Source organism: Schistocerca piceifrons, chromosome 1, assembly GCF_021461385.2.
Source record: "Schistocerca piceifrons isolate TAMUIC-IGC-003096 chromosome 1, iqSchPice1.1, whole genome shotgun sequence".
NCBI lineage: Eukaryota > Metazoa > Arthropoda > Insecta > Orthoptera > Acrididae > Schistocerca > Schistocerca piceifrons.
Genome location: NC_060138.1, coordinates 659,165,871 through 659,193,281, shown reverse-complemented (window position 1 = coordinate 659,193,281; position 27,411 = coordinate 659,165,871). Strand labels below are relative to the sequence as shown.

Here is a 27,411-nt window from a genome sequence, read left to right as displayed (position 1 = left end):
TTACTGTTACTACTACTACTACTAATCTTGTTTTTGTTGTTGTTGTTGTTGTTGGCCCTTAGGAGATGTCATTTTGTCTCACAAGGGTAATCGACCCCAGATTGGGAATCACTGACCAGGGCCCTTCTACTTCCTGTTGAGCCCATTCTCCCGTGTATTCTTTCTTATTCTCCAACCCAAATTATTGTCAGGAGTTAAACAGGTGTTGCTGATAGGTAAATAACTGCAAATTGTTGTGTTCCTGATTATTGAAAGACAGCAGGGTGTTGCACAACTATGGAAGTGTAAAATTACTAAACGGCAACTTTTAGGCACCAGGAATTTGCAGTTTCTGTGTTGCAGACTCGTATGTTTGGCGATTATTATATGCTTCTGAAATTAAAGTGCCACATATTCTTCAGAAACTTGTTGAATGTACAATATTTTATGAAAACCTATTGTCAAATATTGTGCAGCTGGAGCTGGTGTTTAGTCTCTACAAATATTTGCAAGTCAGTAGATCACCAGTAAACGGAAAAAGAGATTTTTTTTATTGCCCTCTTATGTTGTGTAAATTCTATGCTGAAATAAACTGAAGTTTATTTTCAGTTTTGAGAAAAGATTATGATGTAACTATTTCTGAACCACAAAATATAAATCACTGAAATGCAGATGTATAGTGTAGTGCAATGTAGTCCAAAGGTTCAGAAATAGTGTTTAACTGATGGTGTAGATTTCTTTGAATGATAGGATCATGAAATGACAAGGCTGAAGCAATATATTAATTAATAGTAACACGATGAGCTAGGAAGAAAGTTAAGTCTCAAAATGAGTGCATTTGGATTAGGGCTGAAGATGAAAGTTCTGGTAGTATGTGTAGAAGATTATGAAGAGCATATTGTACCTAAGCCTTCTTACTCGGCATCTCCATCTCAGTGCCACTGCCTAGATAAGTCTCTCTTTCACTGTCTTCTTTTACTTCCATTGATTTACAGTATATCCCACTGCCACCATCTCCTCTCTCACTTACAAGTCTCTTTCTGTCTTTCTTTCCCACTGCCACTGTCTCTACCATAACTCAACAAATCAAAAATTCTGGGGCATCCAGCTTATTTTTTCCTCTATACCCACTTGTTTAAAATTTTGGTCCAAAATGCACCCTCCTCTATGGTCTCCACTCACCTGTATGTTTCATTTCCACTGTCTCCTTTATCTTTTGCTCCTACTACTTCTATCTCCAACCCCCCCCCCCCCCTCCCCCCTCTCTCTCTCTCTCTCTCTCTCTCTCTCTCTCTCTCTCTCTCTCTCTCTCTCTCTCTCTGACTCCCACTGTTACTGTCCTCATCCATTCATCCATCTCTCTCTTTTTTTAAATGCCACTTTCTCTCTTCCATCATCACTGCCTAATGTCTGTTTCTCTCCTACTGGCAGTGTCTCCTCTCTCTCTTCCACCGTCACCATCTCTGCTACCTTTTTCAGTGCAAAAAAAGGGCAGATATGGTCACATGTTAAAATTTTTGGCGAGGAATGTGGAATGAGAAATGAGGCAGCTGATTCCCCATTTTCCTGTTAGTCTTTTAAAGAGGTACATATTTGCACTTTTTGTGCTCTGACAAGAGCATTTGTCTGCAGTTATCATCTTTCTCTGCTTTCTCTGCTATTGCAGGATTTGCTGTTTAATATAAACTAATTCTACAGATTAGTAAAGTTTTTGGTATTTTATTTATATACGTAGATACATTTATATACTTCAACCAATATAAACAACAAATAAGTATGCATAATAGAAGGTTAAAATGAAACTGTTTGCTTTACATTTTCTCCAGCCACTATGCTCATCATTTGCAGCTCATTGAAAATCTGCACTTGTGACTTGTGTCTTAAAAGAGTAAAATGATTATTGTAAGTATTTTACTGGAATTTCAATATTACATATTTTTTGGCAGTAATTTTAAGTTCTTTTCAGAAATGTTAAGATCCTTCTTAGTCCTTTTTTCCCACTGCAGTACCACTTTCAGCATATTTGTATATGCATCGAGTTCCCATTATATACAGACAGCATTTCATTAAGTTTTATTGGTCGAAAAGATGCTGACTTAATAGTTTGGTGGCTTCAGAACCCTTTTGATGTCCCTAGAACCATCGCCATGGGTTCAGTAAGTAAGTTAAAACTACATTTACACTTCAGACCGGATATTACGTGCATAAGTATGGTAACTTTGAACCTCTGGATCTCGGTAATGGATAATGATATTGAAAAAGTTTCCAAGTTCCCCGAGAATATCATCTTGAGAACATATTTTAAAAATTTTGGCGATCTACATGAATAGAAATTATAGAGATGGCCATCCTCACAATTGGTACTTACTACATCCAAACATTATGGTTTTTTGGAGTTTTCTCAGGAACTGCTCATGAGCAAGTGGTGCATTTATGAGCTGCCTAAGGTCCACTCTAGACCACACCTAATGCAAAAGAACAAACTGATTTGCCCAATTTGCCTGGGCTGGGGGAAGTGTGTAGTGTTTAAATTTTGATGCTGTACTGTAGTGTAGCTACAGTATCCCCAGTCTTCCGATGTGTACAGATGGCTGCTAGGCTAAAGGCTATCCAAAACACTTGACCACCTCTCTCTGTGATCAGTAGAACCTGAGATATAACCCCCTGAAAAAAGGTCCCATTTTTCACACGGCTTTTTTGAACGTATTGGTACTGTGTGCAATCAGGTATGGACAAATTCACATAATTGTAAATTTACTCTTGTAATAGATTTACTGCAGACTACATTTCTCATTTATAATCATCCATCAGATGTATTGCTTTATCACCTGTTCTCATCCTGTCTGTTTTCCCACCTTGCAAAGGTCATCCGATGTCCCTTCTATCCATTGCTTTCAATTTTCAAGCTCTGAATGATATTTAACTCATGATGTGTTTAATAAACAAACAAGTTTTAATTTGTGTAAACTTTTTGTTTAAATTCGTTATATGATCACTTTCATTCCTAAGGCTAAGAAACAGTCATGGAACAAGAAGAAATATGACTTGCTAATCTTTTTACCTGTTTAACTTAGGAAAGTAGAACTAACCCCCTTTTCCTCCATCCCCACGACCCTCTCTTATCCCTCTGTATCTGTGCCCACATGATACAACATTGTTTTTTTATTTGAGCTAGTTGGAATATATACTATGACTGATGGCTGTCTACCACTTTACCAACCCTTTTAATTTGTGAAATAGTTGTGCGTGAGACATTCCCTTACTTACCTGTGTTTTGCAATTTGAAGGAAGGCACCCTTAAATGAAAATATTGTAGAGAGGGCACAAATGGTGGTGTGAGTGGTCATTGATGACATCATACCATAAATGGGAATTTGGGATGTATCCACCATCAGCAACCACATAAATCCCTGAATTGAACTGGCAAAATCAATGTGACCCTGCCTAATGGGTGATACAGGTATACCCATGAAAAGAAATATTCTGCCGGGTTGCCTGATTCAGTGTGCAGGCATGACAGGAGTGGCTTGCACAATCAAGTGTCTGAGCCATTACATGTGCCGCCAGGTTAATGCCTTCATGTGCATCATCCCCCAGTGCAAGACATGAGTTAGTTGGAGGATGCTGGCTGGAGAGGTGGTGTGCATTCAGAGTCAGCTGTGGTCAACGTTGGGACACTGTTTGTGGCATTAAGCCTGTGTTGCATTGCAAAATAGTTGCGGAATACAGGGTCCAGTCATCCCGACAGCACAGCTGATAAAACTTGATGCAGAACTGGGTCATGGGCGAGGTAACCACCTCGCAAGCTGTCAATTGGAATTCGTCCAGCATTGCTGCAGGTGCTGATCAAGCACAAAACAAACTGTTTTGCAGTGGTTGAACTCTGTTTCGGGGCCAGTGGGAAGGCAACATGCCAACTGCATGAACGTGTTGTGGCAGAAGTGAATTTAATGTAGTTATATTTGCTTATAAACCATGCCCACCATTGCAGATGCTGTACTGTCTTTTCCGGGAGCTTAGACCAATGCCTAAAAATGTATATTAAATGTTTGTGGTTAGTTAACAGGTGGAGTTTGCTGTCATACAAGTATACATGAAACTTCTTGATACCATAAATTATTGATTTAAGCCTCTTCCTCAACTTGAGAATAGTATAGTGTGCCACAGTTGTGTCACATAGGCAATTTATTTTCCAGAGCTGTCTTACAAACTATGGGACAAAATTGCCACATTCTCTTACTGGGATGCATCCATCACAAGCATAGATGGCATGCCCAGTATATATGGCATCAGGCATTCCGCTGTTATGAGACAATCGTTAAGGTGTTGAAAAGCCTGTTGTGAGGAAATAGACTACACAAATTCAATGTACTCTTTGTGCAGATGTTGGAGCGGGTGTGTGATTTGTGCTGCTGGAGAAATAGACTTTGCATAGTAGGTGATCTTGCTATGAAGAGACTATAATTGTTTAAGGTTAACAGAAACTGGCATATTTATTATTGCACCATATGGTCGCATGAGGGCATAATACTAAGGATGTGCTCCAGGTTTTTAACCAAAAAGCTGTGCTGCCTTGTTGAGAACGTAGGTAGTTTTGTGAGAAACCTGGCTAGTTTCTTTAACAATTCCTTTGGGCGATGCATTGTATAGAAATAAATATTGGAGTGAGCACTGATAGTTGCCATTAAAGTGCCACAAATGCTTGAAGACCCATTAGGTTTTTTAATGACAGTCATAGGCATCACCAATTGACTGGTTTAGACTGGTGAAATGAAATGCCTAGTTCCTGAATTCATACAAGCTTGCCATGAACATTATCTTTTCACAGGTGAGCTCAACAAACTTTTGGCTTTGCTGACGATTTCATAGAGAAATGAGCAGTACCATTTTTTTGCACATCCTAGTGATGGTTGGAAAATCTCTCTGTAAAATATGTATTGCAAAGAAAATCTGATCAGAAAATAGTACTGTTTCTGGTACTAAATTTAATGTGATCCACTGTTTTGAAACCAAATGCTGTGAACGCATCTAAGCTGTAAATGTTATGAGCATTCGATGGTTTCACTGCTAAGAATTTTAGTATGTGCCCAATGTTGTTGTACTTAGCTGTAAGTGACAGTTCTCCAAGGAAATGAGCTGCCCTTTGGCAGTCCAATATTACTTATTGCTGAGCCATTTGGAGCAAAAGTGAGTTGAATTGCTGATATATGTTGTCATCTGATTGTCAAGGCAGCTCCAGTGTCCAGCTTGAACCCCACTGACTGTTTGAAAATAATAAGAACCAATGTAAGCTTCTGCAGTGCTGGTGAAACTGCGACGTCAGCTGCTGTGACTGTGTGGAGCACGTGCTGTCATCGGTCTGTGTTGGTACAGGATGCTGGCAAGCAGCTTGTTTACACACAGCTGCCAGGAATCAAGTTTGCCACATGGTGAACAGTTTGCAGCATGGTGTGGTGCAGGCAACAGCTTTGTGACTAAAGGGTGCTGCAGCTGGGGCATGACTGGCACTCCGTTGCCTTGCCTGGGAAATATTCCAGTGTCGAGGGTGAAGAAATTTTTGACCTACCTGTTCAGTACTAAAAAAAAGGGTTACTCAATGGTGAGGAATGGATTATCATGAAGATTGATGTACTAGGCCGACAACTTTACTTCCACCATTTTTTCTCAAAGTTTGGGTCTTTGTTGTGAAAAACTTACAAAAAATTATGATTCATAGTATTGCCCATCGCTGGCCGCTACATTCTCCCCTCTTTCGGATAGCATATGAATCCTATAGCAGAACAACTGGGTGTCTTTTTGGGGATCTATGAATCGATTCAATTTTGCACTTGTTCATATGATCGGAAGTGCTGGTCAACCATACTGTATGCCACTGATCAAAAAAGGTATGCCACTGATCGAAAAAGGTGGTAGACAGAGAGAGCAATGTATGGAGAATACGGCGGGAGGTATTGGACTTCTCATTTCAAAGTTCCCATGTATATTTTGACTGGTTTTGTCTCATGGGCTCAAGCACTGACCTACTGCAAAATTACCTTTACGTGTCTCACTGTATTATGGCCGTTTGTGTTTCAGTGCTGGGCTCGAACGCATCAATTGCTTTCGGTAATGGTATCCTGTGACTGTCTTCGTCTGTTTCAGTAGCTACGAAAATGTTCTGTCTTCCACCACCATGCCGGTCTTAGACATCAAAATCACTGTTCTTAAGGCGTTGAAAACATTCTCTGGATGTTCTTCCGCTAATAGTTCCCTCACCATTGGTCTTACCCAGCATTTTAAGAGCCACAGCCACAGATTTCTTCATGTTAAAGCAGAAAATTAAAACTTCCTGCAAATGGTGAGAAATGGGTACGTAAGTTGACGTACTTAATTGAGAATAACCTTATGATGCAGTTACAAGTCGACTAATATTTTTATGGCATTGTTTTTACAGATGCCTAAGCTTATTGTATTACACTTATGACCAACTACCTGAACCCCACTTGCCGCTACTGCCGTCTGTTGCAAAACAGTGGAAGCAAAGTTGTAGACCTAATACTTAAGTTTTTCATGGGAAGCAGGCACTCCAGACGACTGTGGATTTAGTTGTGAAGTTCTGTTAGGGGTGTAAAAAGAAGATAATGAATAAAAATCATCAGCTGGTTGTTGCTTGTGATGGCAACTAACTACTTTTGTCAAATGATTTTTGTTAGTGGAAGTATGCTGAATGTTAGAAGCAGCCTCAAAAGATTTAATAATCTTAAGACCTTCACAAAGACTAGAAATGGTTGTGCCTTATCCTTTAGCCTTGACTTTTCTGTCAAGTGGTAAGTACAAAATCACATCACAGATTTGTCTACACAGGAAACTTTGCAGTTCTGACATGTTGATATCCACATCTACGTCATACCCCGCAAGCCACCTAACAGTGTATCGTGAAGAGTACTTCTGGTACCACTAACTGATCCCCCGTACCCTGTTTGACTTGCGAATGGCGCATGGGAAGAATGGTTGTGGGTAAGCCTCTGTATGAGCCCTAAGTTCTCGAATTCTCTCGTCGTGGTCACTTTGTGAGATGTAAGTGGGAGGAAGTTATCTCTTGTCTGACTCTTCCCAGAAAGTGCTCTCTCAAAATTTCAATAGCGAAACCTTTCTGTGATGCACAATGATCCTCTTGTAATGTCTGCCACCGGAGTTTGTTGAGTGTCTCTGTAATGCTCTCGCATTGCTCTTCGTTTGATCTTCTGCATTCCTTCCATCAGCCCTACCTGGTAAGGAACCCCGCATTGATGAGCAGTACTCAACAGCCAGACAAACAAGGGCATTATAAGCCAGTTTAATTGTGGATGAGTTACATTTGTGTAAGATTCTTCCTATGAATCTGTCTGGCATCCGTCTTTCTTGCTATTTGTTTTATGTAGTCATTCCACTTAAAGTTGCTCCTCCTAAATATTTTACAGTAGATACTTTTCCTAGCAGTTTGTCATTAATAGTGTAGTTCTACAGTAGCAGATTTCTTTTCCTATATATGCGCAATAAGTTACATTCGTTTGTCATCATCTGAAAATGTTCTTAAGCACCTTGTAATGGTTCCTACTAGATCATTTATATACACTGTAAAAAGCAATGGTTCTAGCTCACTTCCTTGGGATGCTCTGAAAATTACCTTTACACCAGTCGATTCTGTTCTGTTACGAGCAACGTGTTGAGTTCTGTCTGCAAGGAAGTCTTGAATATAGTCACACAACTGGTCCAATACTCAGTAAGATCATATTTATTTCCCTAACTGACAGTGTGGGATGATGTCAAATGCCTTCTTGAATTCAAGCAACACAGCAGCAACCTGAGCACCATTGTGTACAGCGCTGTGGATCTCATGGAGGAACAGACAGAACTGAACTTTGCAATATCTCTGTTTGTGGAATCTGTGTTGTTTCTCTGTTTGTGGAATCCATGTTGATTTTTTATAGAAGAGATTTTTGTACTCCAAAAACATCATAATTCTCGAGCATAAAACAGGTTCCATAATTCTACAACAGATCGATGTCAACAGTATAGGCTTACAGTTACGTGCATCTGTCATGCAGTCCTTGTTGAAAATGGGAATGACGTGCACTTCTTTCCAGTTGATAAGTACCCTTCTTTGCTACAGTAATTTATCATAAACGGCTGCTAAAATGGGAGCCAGTTCTTTCGCATAATCTTTATAGAATCTTAAAAGTATCCTGATACCATTCCATTACTATGCTTTGTAGCTATGCTTTGTGTTCCACAGTCGGTTATTTCAGTATCTGACATTTCAGCGTTTGTGCGATGCTTGGAAGGAGGGGCTGTGTTACAATCTTCTGCAGGAAACAGTTTCTGGACTGAATTCAGTATTTTGCCTTTTCTCTGTTATCTTACATTACGGTGCCAGTGTGGTCATTGAGTGAATGAGTAGATTTTCGAACTGCTTACTCATTTTTACTTAAGACCGAAACCTCTTGAGAATTTTTACTCAGATGTTGACAAAATTGTTCACTCAAGTCACTGAATGCTTTTCTAATTGTTGTGCTTATACTCATTTTCACTTCGTTCAGCTTTTGTTTGTCAGTTAGGTTTTCACTTCTCTTGAATCTTTGAAGCTCCCTTTAATTACGTTGCATGTTTTCTAACATGGCTATTAAACCACTGTTAGTCTTTCCCATCCGTTAAGATCTTACTCGAAACGTACTTGTCTAAAGCATATTGAACAATGCTTTTGAATTGTTTCTACTTGTGCTCCACATCTTCATCCTTATTGCTGAATATTTGATCCCGACTACTAAGATGCTCTGCAATTTGTACCCTGCTACTCTTACTGAATATGCCCCAAGGTATTCCTGCCTGTTGTAAGAGGCGACTAAAAGGAGTCTCTCACATTTTGGCCTTTATGTGATGGTCCCCTGCTGGGTTTGATCTCCATGTTTCTAAATTTTCCCAAAGAGCGAGCCAATTGGGGAAGGGCACCTTACATGGTGCATTGTGTCCATCGTGCATTGAGATCCATAGCCCACTTTTTTGTCATCACATGGCAGTCCCGCTCATTCCCCATCTCTTGGGCAAGGACACCTTCCTGGGCGCGTTTTCCACCATGTTCTATGCAGTGTCGCTTTCTGCGCCGACGATGACCATGGACTTTGTAGCACCTCATATCCAGCATGGTAGCCTGTCTGTTGTGGTGGGGCCGCCTTGAACCCTGTTGGTTGTAGCCATCTGACCACACTGGGATAGCTCTGTTGATGCCTGCACTGTTAACTCCCCACGTATGCCAAGGGACACTTCCCTCCCTATTGCTCCTGTACCACCTACTTCGGGAGCAATCCCCCTCCCCTCTCCAACCCTCCAACCATCGAGGATTTCAGTCCTCACCTCTGAGCTAGAAAAGCGTAAGGCGTCTTCTGCTCCTCTTGCTAGGAAGGGTTCCGTTGGGTCACTCTCTTCCCCTGGGGCATCGGGACTCCTAGCAATGGCCATCCTGCCAGGTGGCCCTCGCTGAGGCAGGGTGGCATAAGTGAGGAGGACCCCCAGTCGGAGTGGGTGGCATCAGGGCGGATGAGACGCCATGAAGCATAGTACGTCATCTCTTGCTGGTCATATGCCGCCAGCAGTCTCTAAGTGGGCTGAGTCTAACTTCAATGCTAAGAAATATGACCCCAAATCTTTCCCCTCCTCGTCCACTCCATGGGAGGAACGCTAGGCTAAGGGTGGTAGTGAAGCTTATTCACCCCGGTACCTCATATGTACGAGAGTTGAAAGGGAATCCTTCATTTCCATGAAGCCTCAGTTTTTTGTGGAGCATTTGGAGGACAAGTTTGGGGGAGGTGGAGGACTTTGTCCAAAATGTGCTCAGAGTCAGTCTTGATAAAAACAGCATCCTATGCCCAGTCACGGGCATTACTCGCTTGTGACAAGTTGGGGGATGTTTCCATTACCATCAGTCCCCATAAGAGCTCAAAAATGGTCCTGGGTATTATATTCCACAGGGACCATCTTTTGCAGTCTGACGACAAGCTGCGCGCCAATTTAGAGCAGAGAGGTGTTCATTTCGTCTGGCATGTCCATCGGGGTCGGAGGAATAATCAGGTTGCCACCTGTGCCTTCATCTTGGCTTTCGAGGGTGACACACTGCCCGTGAAGGTCAAGGTGATGGTCTACAGCTGTGACATCAATCCATATATCCCTCTCTCCCGATGCGGTGCTTTAAGTGCTGGAATTTCGGCCATATATCATCCTGCAGTAATTCCAGCAACACATGTTGAGGTTGTGAACGTCCATCACATCCCGATACTCCATGTGGCCTGCCTCTCATCTGTGTCAACTGCGGAGAGCATCATTCACTTTGCTCACCAGACTGCATTTTACAGAAAGAGAGGAAAATCATGGAATATAAAACATTGGACTGACTGACCTACACTGAGGCTAAGAGGAAATTTGAGCGCCTACATCCTGTGGCTAAGACCACCTCTTACGCTGATGCCATGAGAACGGTTGTTGCCCCTTCAGTTCCTCGCATTCCTGTCGCCTCTCAGAACTTCAGTTCCTCGCATTCCTGTCGCCTCTCAGAACCACAAGACTACACCTGCCCCCTTGATGGTGGGGGAAACTTCCCTCCCTATTGCTCCTGTACCACCTACTTCGGGAGCAATTCCCCCCCCCCTCCAACCATCGAGGATTCCAGTCCTCACCTCTGAGCTAGAGAAGCATAAGTCATCTTCTACTCCTCTCGCTAGGAAGGGTTCCCTTGGGTCACTCCCTTCCCAGAGTTCTGCTAATGGGAAAGATTACATCCACCAGTGGCTGAAGAGCCCAAAAGCAGCTGGCCGTAGGGCTTCATGCTCATCATCCAGTCCTGGAGACTGAATCACTGAAGTCCTCCCAGCCAGGGAAACTTGAGGAGCAGTGAGAGAAATCCAAAAAGAAGGTCCTCAAGACCAAGGAAATTGTGGTGGCACGCACACCACTGCTACCTGCAAGCTCTTTGTCTGTGGATGAGGTGGAGATTCTGGCATCCACTGAGGACCTAGATCTCACCAGACCCTCAGACACAGTGGATATAGACTGCTCAGGCAAAAAGTCGGTGGCAGCAGGTGACACTGAGGTGTAAACTGGCCTATTGAATCTTCCATGCCTTCCCAGTCTCACAATCACATCATCCTCCAGTGAAATTGCGGCAGTTTTTTCCACCACCTGGCTGAGCTACAGCAGCTGTTAAGCTTTACACCTGCTTTCTGCATTTCCCTCCAGGAAGCCTGGTTCCCGTCAATGAGGACCCCTGCCCTCCGCAGCTATAAGGGATATAAAAGGAACCATAGTGACTATAATTGAGTGTCGGGTGGAGTTTGTGTTTATGTCCTAAACTCAGTCTGTAGTGAACATGTTCCCCTTCAAACCACTCTTGAAGCTGTGGCTGTCAGAATACGGACGACGCAGGAAATAACTGTGTGCAATGTATATCTTCCTCCAGATGGTGCAGTATCCCTGAATGTATTAACTGCACCGATTGATCAACTCCCTAAACCTTTCCTACTTTGGGGAGATTTTAATGCCCATAACCCCTTGGGGGTGGCTCCGTGCTTAGTGGCTGAGGCAAAGATGTCGAAACTTCACTTTTGCAATTCTACCTCTTCCTTTTAAATACTGGGACCGCCACACATTTCAGTGCGGCTCATGGTAGTTAGTCAGCCATTGATTTATCAATTTGCAGCCCAGGACTTCTCCCATCTATCCACTGGAGAGCACGACGACCTGTGTGGTAGTGACCCCTTCCCCATCTTCCTATCATTGCCCCAGTGTCAGACTCATGGACGCCTGCCCAGATGGGCTTTAAACAAGGCGGACTGGGAAACTTTCACCTCTGTTGTCACTTGAATCTCCCCCTATGGTAACACCGATGTGATGGTTGAGCAGTTGACTACAACAATGTGGCAGAAAACACGACCCCTCGCTCTTTATGGTGCCCCCAGCGAAAGGCAGTCTTTTGGTGGTTGCTGGAAGTCCCTGAAACAATTAATGAGTGTCGGTGAGCTGTACAGCGGCATAAGTGGTACCCTTCCCTGGAGCACCTCATAGCCTTTAAACGGCTCCATGCCTGCATTCGCCAACTTATCATACGACAGAAGCAGGAGTGTTGGGAGAGTTATGTCTTGACCATTGGATGCCATATGTCACCTTCCCAAGTCTGGGCAAAGATAAAACTTGTTTTTGGATACCAGACCCCAACTGGTGTCCCCAGTGTTACCATAAATGGTGTGTTATCTGCCGACACAAATGCAATTGCCAAGCACTTTGCTCGAGCCTCTGCATCGGAGAATTCCCCCCCAGCCTTTCGCACACTCAAATGGTGGCTGGAAGGGAACGTCCTCTAATTCACTACACACCACAGTGAGTCCTATAATGCCCCATTTATAGAGTGGGAGCTCCTCAGTGCCCTTGTACATTACCCCGACACAGCTCCTGGTCCTGATCAGATCCTCAGCCAGATGATTAAGCATCTCTCATCTGACTACAAGCGACATCTCCTCGTCATCTTCAACTGGATCTGGTGCGATGGCATCTTTCCATTGCAATGGTGGGAGAGCACCATCATTCTGGTGCTCAAACCCGGTAAAAACCCGCTTGATGTTGATAGCTACCGGACCCTCAGTCTCGCCATCTTTCTTTGTAAGCTGCTGGAACATACGGTGTATCGGCGGTTGGGTTGGGTCGGGTCCTGGGGTCATGTGGGCTGCTGGCTCCATGTCAGGATGGCTTCCGCCAGGGTCACACTACCACTGATAATGTTGTGTCCCTCGAGTCTGCCATCCGAACAGCCTTTTCCTGACGCCAACACATGGTTGCGTCTTTTTTTATTTACGAAAAGCGTATGACGACCTGGCGACATCGTATACTTAGCACATTATGCGAGTGAGGTCTCCAAGGGCCGCTCCTGACTTTTATCCAGAATTTCCTGTTGAAGTTGCTTCATACTTTCCATGTCCAGGTTGGTGCCTCCCGTACTTCCCCCCCCCTCCCCCCTCGTCCCCACCCCCCCTCCCACATATCCAGGAGAATGGGGTCCCGCAGGGTATGTATCTCTATTTTTAGTGGCGATCAGTGGTCTAGCAGCAGCTGTAGGGCTGTCTGTCTCATCTTCTCTGTATGCAGACAACTTCTGCATTTCATACTGCTCCACTAGTCCTGGTGTTGCTGAGCGGTGCCTACAGGGAGCCATCCACAAGGTGCAGTCGTGGGCTCTAGCCCACGGCTTCCAGTTTTCAGCCGCAAAGTCGTCGTACTGTTCATCCAGAACCCTAACTTTACCTTAATGACAATCCACTCACTGTACTGGAGTCATATCGATTCTTAGGACTGGTTTTCGATGCCTGATTGACATGGCTTCCTCACCTTTGTCATCTTAAGCGGAAGTGCTGGGAGCACATCAATGGCCGCTGCTGCCGGAGCAACACCAACTGGAGTGCAAATAGCTCTATGCTGCTGCAGCTCTACACAGAGCCCTTGTCCAATCCCGCCTTGACTATGGGAGTCTGGTTTATGGTTCGGTGGCACCCTCAGCATTGCATTTACTTGACCCAGTGCACCACTGTGGCATTCACCTAGTGACAGGCGCTTGTAGGACGAGTCCAGTAACAAGCGTCCTTGTGGAGGCCGGAGTCCCTCCATTACAAGTTAGGCATGCGCAACTGCTGGCCAGTTACATTTCACAAGTTCGTAGTTCTCATGTGCATCCTGATCACCATCTCATTTTCCCACTCACGGCAGTTCATCTCTTGTGCCGGTGGCCCAGGTCAGGGCTTCCAATTGCAGTTTGTGTTCGATCCCTTCTTTCCGAACTGGAGTCCTTGACTGTACCACCTATACTTGAGGTACATTCACGTACACCTCCATGGTGTACTCCTAGGCTGTGGCTTCGCCTGGACTTTTCACATGGCCCTAAGGACTCAGTTAACCCCGTGGCTCTCCGCTGCCACTTCCTCTCGATTCTTGACACATACCGGGGCCACGAAGTGGTTTACACCGACGGCTTGGTGGCTGATGCTCATGTTGGCTTCACGTATGTCCATGGTGGACATATTGAGCAGCATTCCATGCCTGATGGATGCAGTGATTTCACTGCCGAGCTGGTGGCTGTATCTCTTGCTCTTGAACACATTCGTTTATGCCCTGGGGAATCGTTTCTTCTGTGTACGGACTCCTTGAGCAGCCTACAAGCTGTCGACCAGTGCTACCCTTGTCATCCTTTGGTAGCGACCGTCCAGGAGTTCATCTATGACCTGAAATGGTCCAGTCGTTCAGTGGTGTTTGTCTGGACCCCAGGTCCCATCAGAATCCCAGGCAATGAACTTGCCGACAGGGTGGCCAAACAGGCTACGCGGATACTGCTTATGGAGTTTGGCTTCTCTGCAACTGACCTACATTCAGTACTATGCTGCAAGCTTTTGCGGCTTTGGGAGACAAAATGGCATAAGCTTAGCATGCACAACAAGCTTCATGCCATTAAGGAGACTACGAATGTGTGGCAGTCCTCCATGCGGGCCTCTCACAGGGTCTCTACCGGCTCTGCTTGGTCACACTTGGGTGACGCACGGCTACCTCCTGCACCCTGATGCCCGTCTCAGTGTCGGTGCGGCGCCTGGCTGACAGTGGCCCTATCTTGGTGCTGCGACGGACTCTTCAATTACCAGACTCGTTGCCATTAATTTTAGCTGACAACACCTCATCAGCTAATTTAGTGTTACGCTTTATACATGACAGTGGGTTTTAGCAATCTATGTAAGTTTTAGCGCATGTCCTTTGTCCCTTTGTGCTCTGCACTCTAATGCTTTGAGGGTGGATGTTTTTATGTGTTGCAGAGTGGCTGGCTTTTCCTTTTTATTCTCATGGTCGGCCAGCTGAGATCATCTGCTCTCTTGTTTTTATCCCTTCTATCTGTTTCTTGTTTCTCTGTGGTTTTCTTTTTGTTTTGTCCATAGTAGTGTTGATTGTCCTTCTGTTTCTTCTTTTCTCCTGTTATTGTGCCGTATGTGTCCTTTCTTTTCTTCTTTCTCTTGTGTAATTATTTTACTGGGAGCAAGGGGCTGATGACCTGGCAGTTTGATCCCTTCTGCCCCCCTCTTTTAAACCAACCAACCATCTTTGTAAAATACTTTGTCACAGTTGCTATCACAGCCTTATAGTCACTGATACCTTCCTCTGTGTTAACTGATTTGATGAGTTCAGCTGTGTTTGTTGCTAGGTGGTCTGAGAAATTACCTTCACGAGTTGGTTCTCTGCCTATCTGCTCGAAGTACTTTTTGGACAAGACATGTAGAATAATGTCACATATTCTGGGACCAGTTTTGATAGCTTTACTCCCAATCTCTACCTGTCACGTTGAAGTCCTCCCCTCATATCAGCAGCATGGTAAGAATTACTGACATTCTTCAACTTCTCTCTGAAGTACTCTACCACTACAGCACTTGACTGAGGCGGTCTCTAAAAGGATCAGATTACCATTTTTGACTGACCTTTGATGCATGACTTCACCCAGATTAATTCACATTTGGAATCCATTATCGCGTTATTTACTGCAATAAATATGCCGCCACCATGGGCAGCTAACCTATTCTTACAATCAAGATTCCCATCTTAATTTATGCTTCATTGCTATTTATTTCCAGTTTCAACCAACTATCTGTTCCTAATGCTACCTGAGCATTGTAACATTCAGTAACAGATGGCAGTAGTATCACCTGCACAAGGTATAAAAGGGCAGTACACTGGTGGAGCTGTCATTCATACTCAGGTGACTCATGTGAAGAAGTTTCTTATGTGATTATGGCCACATAGTGGGAATTAATAGGCTTTGAATGCAGGATGGTAGTTGGTACTAGATGCATGGGACACTCCATTTCAGAAACCATTAGGGAATCCAGTATTCAGAGATCCACAATGTCAAGAGTGTGCTGAGAATACAAAATCTCGGGCATTACATCTCACCACAGACGACACAGTGGCTGACGGTCTTCATTTAACGACTGAGAGCAGTGGTGCTTGTGTAGAGTCCTCAGTACTAACAGACAAGCAACACTGCTTGGTATCCGTTTGGACAGTGTGATGAAATTTAGCGTTAATGGACTATGACAGCAAATGACCGATGCGAGTGCCTTTGTTAATGGCATGATATTGCTTGCAGTGCCTCTCCTTGGTTTGTGACCATTTTTGTTGGACTCTGGACAACTGGAAAAGTGTGGCCCAGTCAGATGAATCCCGGTTTCGGTTGGTAATAGCTGATGGTAGGACTGGATGTGGTGCAGACCCCACAAAGCCATTGAACCAAGTTTTCATCAAGGTGCTGTGCAAGCTGGCGGTGGCTCCATAATGGTGTGGGCTCCATTTACATGCAATGGACTGGGTTTTCTGGGCCAACAGAACCAATCATTGACTGGAATTGGTTATGTTTGGCTGCTTGGAGATTGACTGCAGCTAATCATGGACTTCATATTTCCAGATGACAATGTAATTTTTAATGATGACAGTGTGCTATGCCACCAGATTGAAGAACATTCTGGACAATTTGAGCGAATGATTTGAACATCCAGATTGCCTAAAGTGAATCGCATTGAACATTTATGGAAGATAATCAAGAGGTCAGTTTGTGCACAAAATGTAGCACCAGCAACACTTCCTCAACTATGGACACTATGGAGGCAGCATGGCTCAATATTTCTGTAGGGGACTTCCAACGAATTGTTGAGTCCATACCATGCTGAGTTGCTGCACTGTGCCGGGCAAAAAGAGGTCCACCATGATATTGGTATCCTATGACTTTTCTCACCTCAATGTACTAACCTTTTCTATATCAGAACTGCAAGGACGAGCCTTCTCTGAGAATATTATGGTTGTTGTAACTTCAATTTTGGCAGGCAATTCATCTCCAGTTCTAATGGGAGGGGGCTTTCTGTGATCTACGAAAAACTGTGTGCACACCACATGTACTCTGCTAACATAGTAGCCGCTTCCTGCGTGGGGTGCACACCTGATCTATTAAAGGTAACCTTACGTTTCTGCACCCAGTAATGGAGGTCAAGAAACTTGCATATCATACTGTTGCAGAGTCTCTGGTTTAGACCTTCCTCTCTGCTCCAAGCCAGAGGACTGTTATCAGCCTTGGATATTATGCTACAAATAGTGAGCTTAGCCTGCACCCCATGTGCGATGCTAGCTGACGTTACCAAATCACCTCTCCACCAAAAGGAGCCGAGGATGGCGCCAGAACCTAAACCGCAGGCATAATTTGTGATTACATGTGACACTGTTTGAAGCCAGTTGCACCTAGTGCACCTGATAGCCACCTGCAGGGGCACCTCCATGTCATGGACAAGACCCCCCCTCCCTTATACTGAGTGCACACTGGCATTCTTTCCTGCCCAGAATGCTATTTCCATGAGGGGTTCCATTACCTGCCTAACATTGGAGCTCCAAATGACTAGTGTGCTCACTCTCTGCACTTGTCCTGATAAGGCCGAAAAATTGCACTGGCATGCGAGACCCTACAAGTTGACAGCCCATGCTGCTTAAGACAGTCCGTATTGTATATGTCGCTGACTGACTTGTAGCCTAGTTGCAAAAAGGTGCATCTGCCGACCATAGTATTCAGTTAACAGAGCACATAGTTCCCTGAAAGACATTTAATTAAGGATTGAGAGTGTTCATAACGTTTGCATCACGTTGTGTAAATGACTGCTACAAGACAAGAGTAAGGCAGTTTGTTGCCTATTGGAAATGCTATAGGCTAGACAGTGCAGTTCAAAAAGCCTATACACTACAGCTCTCTGAAATGTCGCCGGAACAGGTGAACGGCGATGGGAACATAGGTGTTACCACTGGTTGATTTTCATTGTTATTGTTGAGATAAGCTGCAGGATAGCAGAATTTTGTTCTTGTTGCAGGTTTTGTTTTTCCCAGTACTGCTGCCTGCCTCTTCAGTGACAACTGTAATTGCCAAATCTCAGTGTTGCAGATTGCACAATAGGGCAAGTCCTTGTTGCCACTTTCCTGTCCACGACTGATGCAAAATGTAAACCATTAACAGAGCAATAGTTGCTGTAAGCCATGCACTGAATGTATACCAACAATGAAACCAAGAGAGTCCAGAAACGAAGCAGGGTCATTGTAATCTCAGCAGTAAATGATAGACTGTGTATTTCAGCATGGAACAGTAGTATATGGGTGTCTGTGCAAGAAATGTGGTCCAAGTGATACACTGGTTACACAGATGGCAGTTGTCGTAGCTTGGTGCTGCATGTCTGACTTGTTATCAAGATACCCTTTGTAGGAGGGGTACTAAAAGTGACACTACTTCACCTCACCCATGCATTATTGTGTTATGCCTGCTTTCACTGAAGCATATGTTCACATAGAGTATGTCCAGCTGCTGGACTGCCTGGGCCTTAGTTTAACTTCTTGTGAAGTTGAAAGTTTATACTGAAAAAGTGGAAATAGATGAAAACATATGGCCTCAAATGCATACTGGTGTTGGTATGGTACAGGGTGGATGGTTACAAGCAACATGATGAATTTCTGGTGTGTGGAAAAGAGTTGCCATTTAAAAAGAAATTTAAAATATCAATGGTATATAATGGAGTGCAAATGGATTCAGGAGAGTAATTCAGTTTAGTGTACAAGAGCAAAGAATAATAAAGTTAAAATATTGGATGATGAAGTTTGTATTTATGGAATTATTTTTCTAGCTCTTCTTGAAGTAGTATTTTTAATTAGCCATGTACACTACACTTTCTGGAAATAATTTTCTTTAAGAGGTGCTAATTTATTATCCATAGACAGCACGTGAATGTTATCTACAAGGTTCGAACTGAGTACATACTAAAGAATGGCCTAGCGTGTGGTTAATAAGAATGTATTAAACATGTAAGTACATAGCATTGATGTTCCACAGTATTGTGGAACATAAATAATGTGTGTTTAAATCTTAAATATGTCTCTGTTCCTCCAAGCATCAACAGGATATTCCATAAATGTTAATAAGAATGTATTCGTCGTGTGTTAAATTTATTTTTTACTTTAAGAAAAATATACAGAAGGCAACATGAAATAAAATATTTTTCCTCCCATACAGGCTGTTATTGAATCGCTGGAAGGTGAAAAGGCAGCATTGAATCGTGGGGTGGAGGCTCAGGGAAAAGCGCTTGAACAAACCACTGCAGAGCTGTGTGAACTGAGGCAACATAGCCAATCTCTAGAGAGGAGGCTGCAACATTCACAGGACATCATCAGCAACCGCCTGCCATTTATAGACTCAAGTTAGTTTCATCAGACAACATAAATTGTTAAAATAAAAAGTAACATGATCAGTTGTCACCTACTTTTAAATATTTGTAGTGGAAAAAATAGTCATGTCAGATTTTGTATCACATTCTTCACCTCTCGCTCCCCACCATTGGTTTTCTCCTTCCTCTATTTTTCAAGAGGGAAGTGAAGAATCGCAGAAAATGCAAACTGCATGCTAATTTTAGGTTATTTACTTGTTAAAGAATTTTTGCCAGTTGCTAAATATTTAACTGCAGAATTGCAGGGCAGAGCTACTCCACTGGTTTGGTGTGGCATTCATCTGACAGGAAAGTTTACATTTTGTATTCCAAATAAATTAACGACAGGTTCTTGGTTAGTTTATTATTTGTCTGTAGATTATTTACAAAATGGTATCAAACTTATCATCTTAAATGAAAAACAAAACACTTAAAACAATTATTATTTATGTAAATAGTAATATTATCTTACTAAAATGTACTTCACTACTCATTACTGCCCACAAAACATGCACACTGCACTGTGCGCATGCCCCAACACACGCTCACGCTCACATTCACACAAGCACAACTTGCACACACATGGACACTGTGTTCTGGTGCTGGGGCCTAACTGTTATTGCATCTGATGTGAGCAGCCATCTGCTGGGGTGGGAGGTGAAGGTAGGAAACTGCATGGGGATTGGAGGGGTAGCAGGATAGAGCTGGAGAAAGGTGATGTGCTGCATGTGGGAGTGTCCAGGGACGTGAGGGAACATGATAGGGCAGATATATGTAGTGTTGTGAGGCTGTGCTGGAAGAATTGGGGTGGGAAGTAGAGGGGAGAGAAGAGAAGTAGATAATGGGAAATAGGCAGATATGTTGGTGGGGTAGAAAGTATTTGTAGAACTGGAGTGGGAAGGGGGGGAAGGTAGCATGTAGGTGGAGGTCAGGGACTAGTGAAGGTTGAGAGGGGGGGGGGGGGGGTGTTCATGGGAATGAAAGATGTGTTGTAGAGAGAGTTTCCATTTCCACCTGCACAGTTCACTAAAGCTGGTGTTTGTAGGATGAATCTAGTCTGTGAAGCAGTTGTTAAAGTTAAGCACATCATGTTCGCAGTTACTTCTCCTTTGAAGGCACCACCTACAAACAAATATGTGGTACCCAGATGGCACCTTCATATGCCGGCCTAAACAAGTGCCATCTAGAGGAATGCTCTCTAATCACCCAGAGTCCCGAACAGCTCACGTGGTCCAGATTCGTGAAGATGACATCTTCACGATCTGGCCCGAGTGTTCGGACATGCTATTGACATTCCGCCAGAATCTAAACACCTTCTCCACCATTCATTTTTGACTACCTCTTGCCATGTCTTGAAATGAGGAATATCTTCCCCCATTAGTCTCCTCACCCCTTCTACAGTATTGTTCTGCAATCCACTGAACATACGCAGTATTCTTGTCCATACTTCCTCCACACTTGCTCCCAACCTCTTGCCTCATGGCTCATTCCTGCAACAGACATAGATGCAAGACTTTTCTCATACATCCTTATATTACCACTTGCTCTAGTCCTGCCACAGGCATCTCCTACCCCATCAAAGACAGGGCTAGCTGCAGACACTATGCTGCTTTCTATGAGGACATGACAGCAAACAAACTGACTGTCCGCATGAATGGCCACCGCAAGTCTGGCAAGAGACAGCTGGATCTCCCAGTTGCTGAACATGCTGCCCCCCCCCCCCCCCCCCCCCTCCACCCCACAATATACTTCTCTTTAATGAATGCTTCACAGTCTGCAGACGAATCGCTTAGTTGTGACAATTTATTGTAGAATGACAGTTGTTTATTATTAAATAATATTTTTGCCATTCCTCATACTGTCTTATCTACATAATCCTTGTCTTCGTAGTATGAATTATTTAAGAGTCATGTTTTAAATAACTTTGGGTTTTAGTTGTCTCTTTAATGTGCTTGGGCAATTTTTTGTGCCATTTTATTCCCTTGTAGATAAAACTCTTTTGTGTTTTTTGTTCATTTACTCCTGCTAAATGTAAATTTGGTGTGGCTCTTGTTCCATGATTATGGATGCTGCTGTTTGTGAAAAAATTGCTGATGTTCTTTGTGATGTGCTTAACAGGTTGGTAAATGAGCTGACATGGTACAGTTACAGTCACCAATTGTTTAAGCAAATCGTTACAGGGAGCTCAGTTACTACTTTCAGTTTTTATTCTAACAGCCTTTTTCTGTTATTTGAAGAATATGTCCATGTATGTGTATGGGAGGCTTATAAATGATTTCATAGCTAAAGATGGAGTGTACGTAGGAATAGTTATTTTGCGTGGAGTCATCAAATGATATGATATAATACAGATTTTAATATGACAGATAGTAATTACAAAAATCTTTGTCTGAAGTAGTTACCTTAGGACCTAGTGCTACATTCATGTATATCATTACATTTAATTACCTAAGTTTTCTGTGAGACAAAAAATGATTAGAGGTGCAAAGGATAGATGGTTGAAGTATTTGTGTGGTATAAGAACTTCATGGTAAGAATTGTATAAACCTCCACCTTCATTTACATAACAGCAGTGCTCTGTTAAGGCACACATCTGCAGCACAACCTCATGTTTTTATGCAGTAGTTAAGATAGAGATAAATTGCCCCATGATACACAGTACTCAGAATATGGGTGAGCATTTTGAACAGATGGTGAGGGTGATACAGGTCATTACTAAGTTTTACTACATATAACATTAATATTGCTGATTCGATGAAGTTTAGAGTCCAGCTAGGCAGCTTTGGAATTTGCAGCTGATTGTTTCTGCTGCCATTATCCCACATACTTGGTCTGGTGTGAGCTGCCAGTGGCAAGCATTAGCATCTAGTATTTACTTACACTGACATTTAGCCCTTAAGTGCTTAATTTTAATATGCCATTAGTTGCTGAAAATTCCATTTCCTAATAGACTTTGGCATACAATAAAACTGAGGTGTCATCAGCATAATGTTCATTGTGTGGGTTAAAATGACGTTAATATATGCTAGAAAAATGAAAGGGCCAAGGATTGAGCCTCAAGGGCTCCTTGTATTACTGTTTCACTTTGTGAATTTAACCCTCTGGCCACAGGTGACACTCAAGGGCACATTCAGCTCTTTCCATAAGATTCTGTGCAGCATGTTGTTATTTCATTGGATATAATTTTTGGGCTGCCTGTATGTTGAAAGTTGCGTTTATTCGTTGAACCTTTTTCTGTTGCTGTGGAACACCAGGAGTCACATTGTGTACTTTCTGAAGTCTCACTCACTCCCTTACCCATACACTTTCTTGCACCAGCAATTTTGAAACCATTTTTGGGAACTTGTGGGACTTAACTGAAATGATGATGTGATGAGACTCCCAAGTCCATTGTTGTTACTGAGTGCACTGCTGTCAGCGCGCCTCTCTCTCTGCTGCTACATCAAAGGAAGCCACAACAGTGGTTGCTGTTCTAACAGTTCATGGTGCTCCAAACACTCACAAAAATTATAAGCAAGTTTCTCCTGTGTGTATGATGTTGAACTTGATTTTCGTGTTTTCTGCATTATTTACGTTAAATGTCAATTAATTCTGGGCAGAGGTTACTGGAGTTGGTGGTCGTGCGTGCTTGTGTCTGTTACTGACGAAGGCTGTGGCCAAAAGCTTTTTGTGAATGTCTTTTTAATTGTGGCCTGTTTGCAACTTGAATTATTGTATAATGTTATACAGAAAAATCAGAAAAGTACCTGTGGTTGGAGGATTGGAAGCTTGCCGAGGCCACAGGAGTGTGCATTTTGCTGTCTGTGTGGTTCCATGTGTGAATGTATATACTATTGCTAGAAACAGAGCTAGTGTTCAGAAGCTATTGGGAAATACTGTTTTCTGTTATCAGTTTCTGTGCTCGACACAACTATTCACTATAAGTGAGTGGTTGTCTTCCCCGTATTTTACGTATCAATCATATTTTCTGTTTGATACATAAGTTTGGTATACTCTTTTCCAGTTCATCAGTATGTGGCTAGAGGTTTCATTGATGTATTGTTGACATTGTATGCCTGAAGTATTTTGAGAGAAGCCTGTGATTTACGAAGACAACCTAGTAATATTTTCGGTTCCTGTGTACTGTTTGTTCATAGAAGAAACTGAATACAGCAGCAGCCGTTATTAACGTCATTCTATATTGATGGTATCATTTGGTGAGAATTTCGTGTCTTGACAAGAAGGCTGAGAGTTGAGTAAATAACTATTTAGATAAAATTAAACAATTGGAGCCCTCGGACGTGAAAATGAAGTCTTATTGACGTAGGTTTCAGCCACTTCTAAGAATGCCTTCAACAGAAATAAAACATAAAAACTGGCATGTCACGCATAAAAATAAAATGTGAAGCAATAACGCTTTAGTCACAAAGTATTAAAATAGAGAACACAGAGGCAGGCCACTAAGGGCTGCACCATATGCCGAGCTGTGTAGCATCAGACTGAGGCAATTGCGGTCATGTGAACGTTCTACCCAAAAGTGCCATCTAGTAGCCGCAAATACAAACCGGCTATTTAACATTCCAAATATAGAAGGTGAAATGTGTGAACATGAAGTAACAGGCAATATTTTATCTGACAGCAGCAGACATGGTAATAATTTGTCTACATAAGAGCTTCGAAGTATAGTTTAAAAAGCTGAAAAACGCCATTACAGAGTTAAAAATTGAGCTGAATAACTCGGCGGATAGAAAATTGTATAACATCAAATGTAGTTAAATTAAACCGTTTAAATGAACGAACAGTTATGAATCAACTTAGATAGAAGAAATATTTCGGTAACTGCATGAGGGAACAAGAAAACAAATATCAAGTAATGGTTATATACTGTTGAAGCTTGTATTATGTAATTGTAGCTGCTCACTGAGAATGAGGCCATCACTTTGAGGAAACATGTTTAAAAATTTCTAATTCTTCGAGAACATTTAATCTACAAACTTTATTCTCAGTATGCAAAATGTTTACATCGTGAACAGCTTTAAGCAGGTGATCTGTAATCAGAAGGAGGACAGCAAAACATGATTTTGGATGATCAGCTACCCTCCCCACTCTTCTCTCCCCCTCCCCAATCTCCTCACCCTCCCAATCTCCTGCACCCCCAATCTCCCGTCCTTCTCTCCCCCCCAATCTCCCCGCCCTTCTCTCCCGCCCGCCCAAGGCCCCCCCCCCCAATACTCCCGCCCGCACAAGGTTCCCCCCCCCCCTCAAACTCCCCGCCCGCCCAAAGCTTCCCCCCCCACTCTCCCGCCCGCCCAAGATTCCCCTCCCCCCCCCCCAATCTCCCCGCCGCCCATAGTCCCCCCCCCCCCACTCTACCGCCCGCACATTGTCTGTCCCCCCCCAATCTCCCGCTCGCCATTGTTCCCCCCCCCAATCTCCCGCTCGCCCATTGGTTCCCCCCCCCAATCTCCCGCCCGCCCATTGTTTCCCCCCCAATCTCCGCCCGCCCATTGTCCCCCCCCCAATCTCCCGCCGGCCATTGTCCCCCCCCCCAATCTCCCGGCCCCGGCCATTGTTCCCCCCCCAATCTCCCGCCCGGCCATTGTTCCCCCCCCCCCCCCAATCTTCCCGCCCGCCCATTGTTCCCCCCCCCCAATCTCCATCCGCCCTTAGTTCCCCCCCCCCCAATCTCCCATCCCGCCCTTAGTTCCCCCCCCACCTTAATCTCCCGCCCGCCCTTAGTTCCCCCCCCACCTTTAATCTCCCGCCCGCCCTTAGTTCCCCTACCCCAAACTCCCATATGCCCTTAGTCCCCCACCCCAATCTCTCGCCCTTATCCCCCCCCCCCCCAATGTCCACGCCCTTCACCCTCCCATTATCCCGCCTTTCCCCCCCCATTATCCCCCCTTCTCCCCCCCAATCTAGCACCCTTCCCCCTGTACATCCCCCAATCCTCCGCTCGTCTTCCCCCATCTCCCCGCTCTCCTAAATCTCCCGCTCTCCTCCCTCCCAAATCTCCCGCTCTCCTCCCTCCCAAATCTCCCGCTCTCCTCCCTCCCAAATCTCCCGCTCTCCTCCCTCCCAAATCTCCCGCTCTCCTCCCTCCCAAATCTCCCGCTCTCCTCCCTCCCAAATCTCCCGCTCTCCTCCCTCCCAAATCTCCCGCTCTCCTCCCTCCCAAATCGCACGCTCTCCTCCCTCCCAAATCTCCCGCTCTCCTCCTCCCTCCCAAATCTCCCGCTCTCCTCCTCCCTCCCAAATCTCCCGCTCTTCCTCCTCCCCCCCCAATCTCCCGCTCTTCTCCTCCCCCCCAAATCTCGCGCTCTTCTCCTCCCCCCCAAATCTCGCGCTCTTCTCCTCCCCCCCAAGCTCTTCTCCTCCCCCCCAAATCTCGCGCTCTTCTCCTCCCCCCCCCCAAATCTCGCGGTCTTCTCCTCCCCCCCCAAATCTCGCGGTCTTCTCCTCCCCCCCCAAATCTCGCGGTCTTCTCCTCCCCCCCCAAATCTCGCGCTCTTCTCCTCCCCCCCAAATCTCGCGCTCTTCTCCTCCCCCCCAAATCTCGCGCTCTTCTCCTCCCCCCCCCAAATCTCGCGCTCTTCTCCTCCCCCCCCCCCCCCAAATCTCGCGCTCTTCTCCTCCCCCCCCCCAAATCTCGCGCTCTTCTCCTCCCCCCCAAATCTCGCGCTCTTCTCCACCCCCCCCAAATCTCGCGCTCTTCTCCTCCCCCCAAATCTCGCGCTCTCCTCCTCCCCCCAAATCTCGCGCTCTCCTCCTCCCCCCAAATCTCGCGCTCTCCTCCTCCCCCCAAAATCTCGCGCTCTCCCCCCCCCCCAAATCTCGCGCTCTCCTCCTCCTCCCCCCCCCCAAATCTCGCGCTCTCCTCCTCCTCCCCCCCCAAATCTCGCGCTCTCCTCCCCCCCCCAAATCTCGCGCTCTCCTCCTCCCCCCCCCAAATCTCGCGCTCTCCTCCTCCCCCCCCAAATCTCGCACTCTCCTCCTCCCCCCACCAATCTCCCTCTCTCCCCCCCACCAATTTCGCGCCCCCCCCTCAATCTCGCGCCCCCCTCAATCTCGCGCCCCCCTCAATCTCGCGCCCCCCTCAATCTCGCGCCCCCCTCAATCTCGCGCCCCCCTCAATCTCGCGCCCCCCTCAATCTCGCGCCCCCCTCAATCTCGCGCCCCCCTCAATCTCGCGCCCCCCTCAATCTCGCGCCCCCCTCAATCTCTCGCACTTACCCCCTCCCCGACTCTCCACCCTTCTTCCCCCGGCCCGACTTCCCGCCCTTCTCCCCCCCCCCCGCCCCGACTTCCCGCCCTTCTCCCCCCCCCCCCGCCCCGACTTCCCGCCCTTCTCCCCCCCGCTCCGACTTCCCGCCCTTCTCCCCCCCCGCCCCGACTTCCCGCCCTTCTCCCCCCCGCCCCGACTTCCCGCCCTTCTCCCCCCCGCCCCGACTTCCCGCCCTTCTCCCCCCCGCCCCGACTTCCCGCCCTTCTCCCTCCCCCCCCGCCCCGACTTCCTGCCCTTCTCCCTCCCCCCCGCCCCGACTTCCCGCCCTTCTCCCCCCAAATTCCCGCCCTTCTCCCCCTCCCCAAATTTCCCGCCCTTCTCCCCCTCCCCTAACTTCCCGCCCTTAACCCCGTCCCCTAACTTCCCGCCCTTAACCCCGTCCCCTAACTTCCCGCCCTTAACCCCGTCCCCTAACTTCCCGCCCTTATCCCCCTCCCCTAACTTCCCGCCCTTATCCCCCTCCCCTAACTTCCCGCCCTTATCCCCCTCCCCTAACTTCCCGCCCTTATCCCCCTCCCCTAACTTCCCGCCCTTATCCCCCTCCCCTAACTTCCCACCCTTCTTCCCCTCCCCCCCAACTTCCCACAATTCTCCCCCTCCCCACAACCTCCCTCCCTCTCCACCTCCCCCCCCCCAACGTCCCGCCATTCTCCACCTCCCCCCCAACTTCACGCCCTTCTCCCCCTCCTTCCCAACCTCCTGCACTTCTCCCCCTCCTTCCCAACCTCCTGCACTTCTCCCCCTCCTTCCCAACCTCCCGCACTTCTCCCCCTCCTTCCCAACCTCCCGCACTTCTCCCCCTCCCCCCAATCTCCCGCCCTTTTCTTCCCCTCCCCAACCTCCTACCCTTTTCTTCCCCTCCCC

General features: G+C 45.5%; 1 protein-coding gene across 1 annotated transcript in view; it reads left to right on the top strand.

Moving 5' to 3' along the window:
* Positions 1-27,411, top strand: part of LOC124805437 (protein phosphatase 1 regulatory subunit 21) — a 218,962-nt gene that overhangs the window by 76,019 nt on the left and 115,532 nt on the right. The window contains exon 5 of the mRNA XM_047266002.1: positions 19,094-19,277. Within this exon, the coding sequence (XP_047121958.1) occupies positions 19,094-19,277 (184 nt within the window). The remainder of the gene's footprint in view (positions 1-19,093; positions 19,278-27,411) is intronic.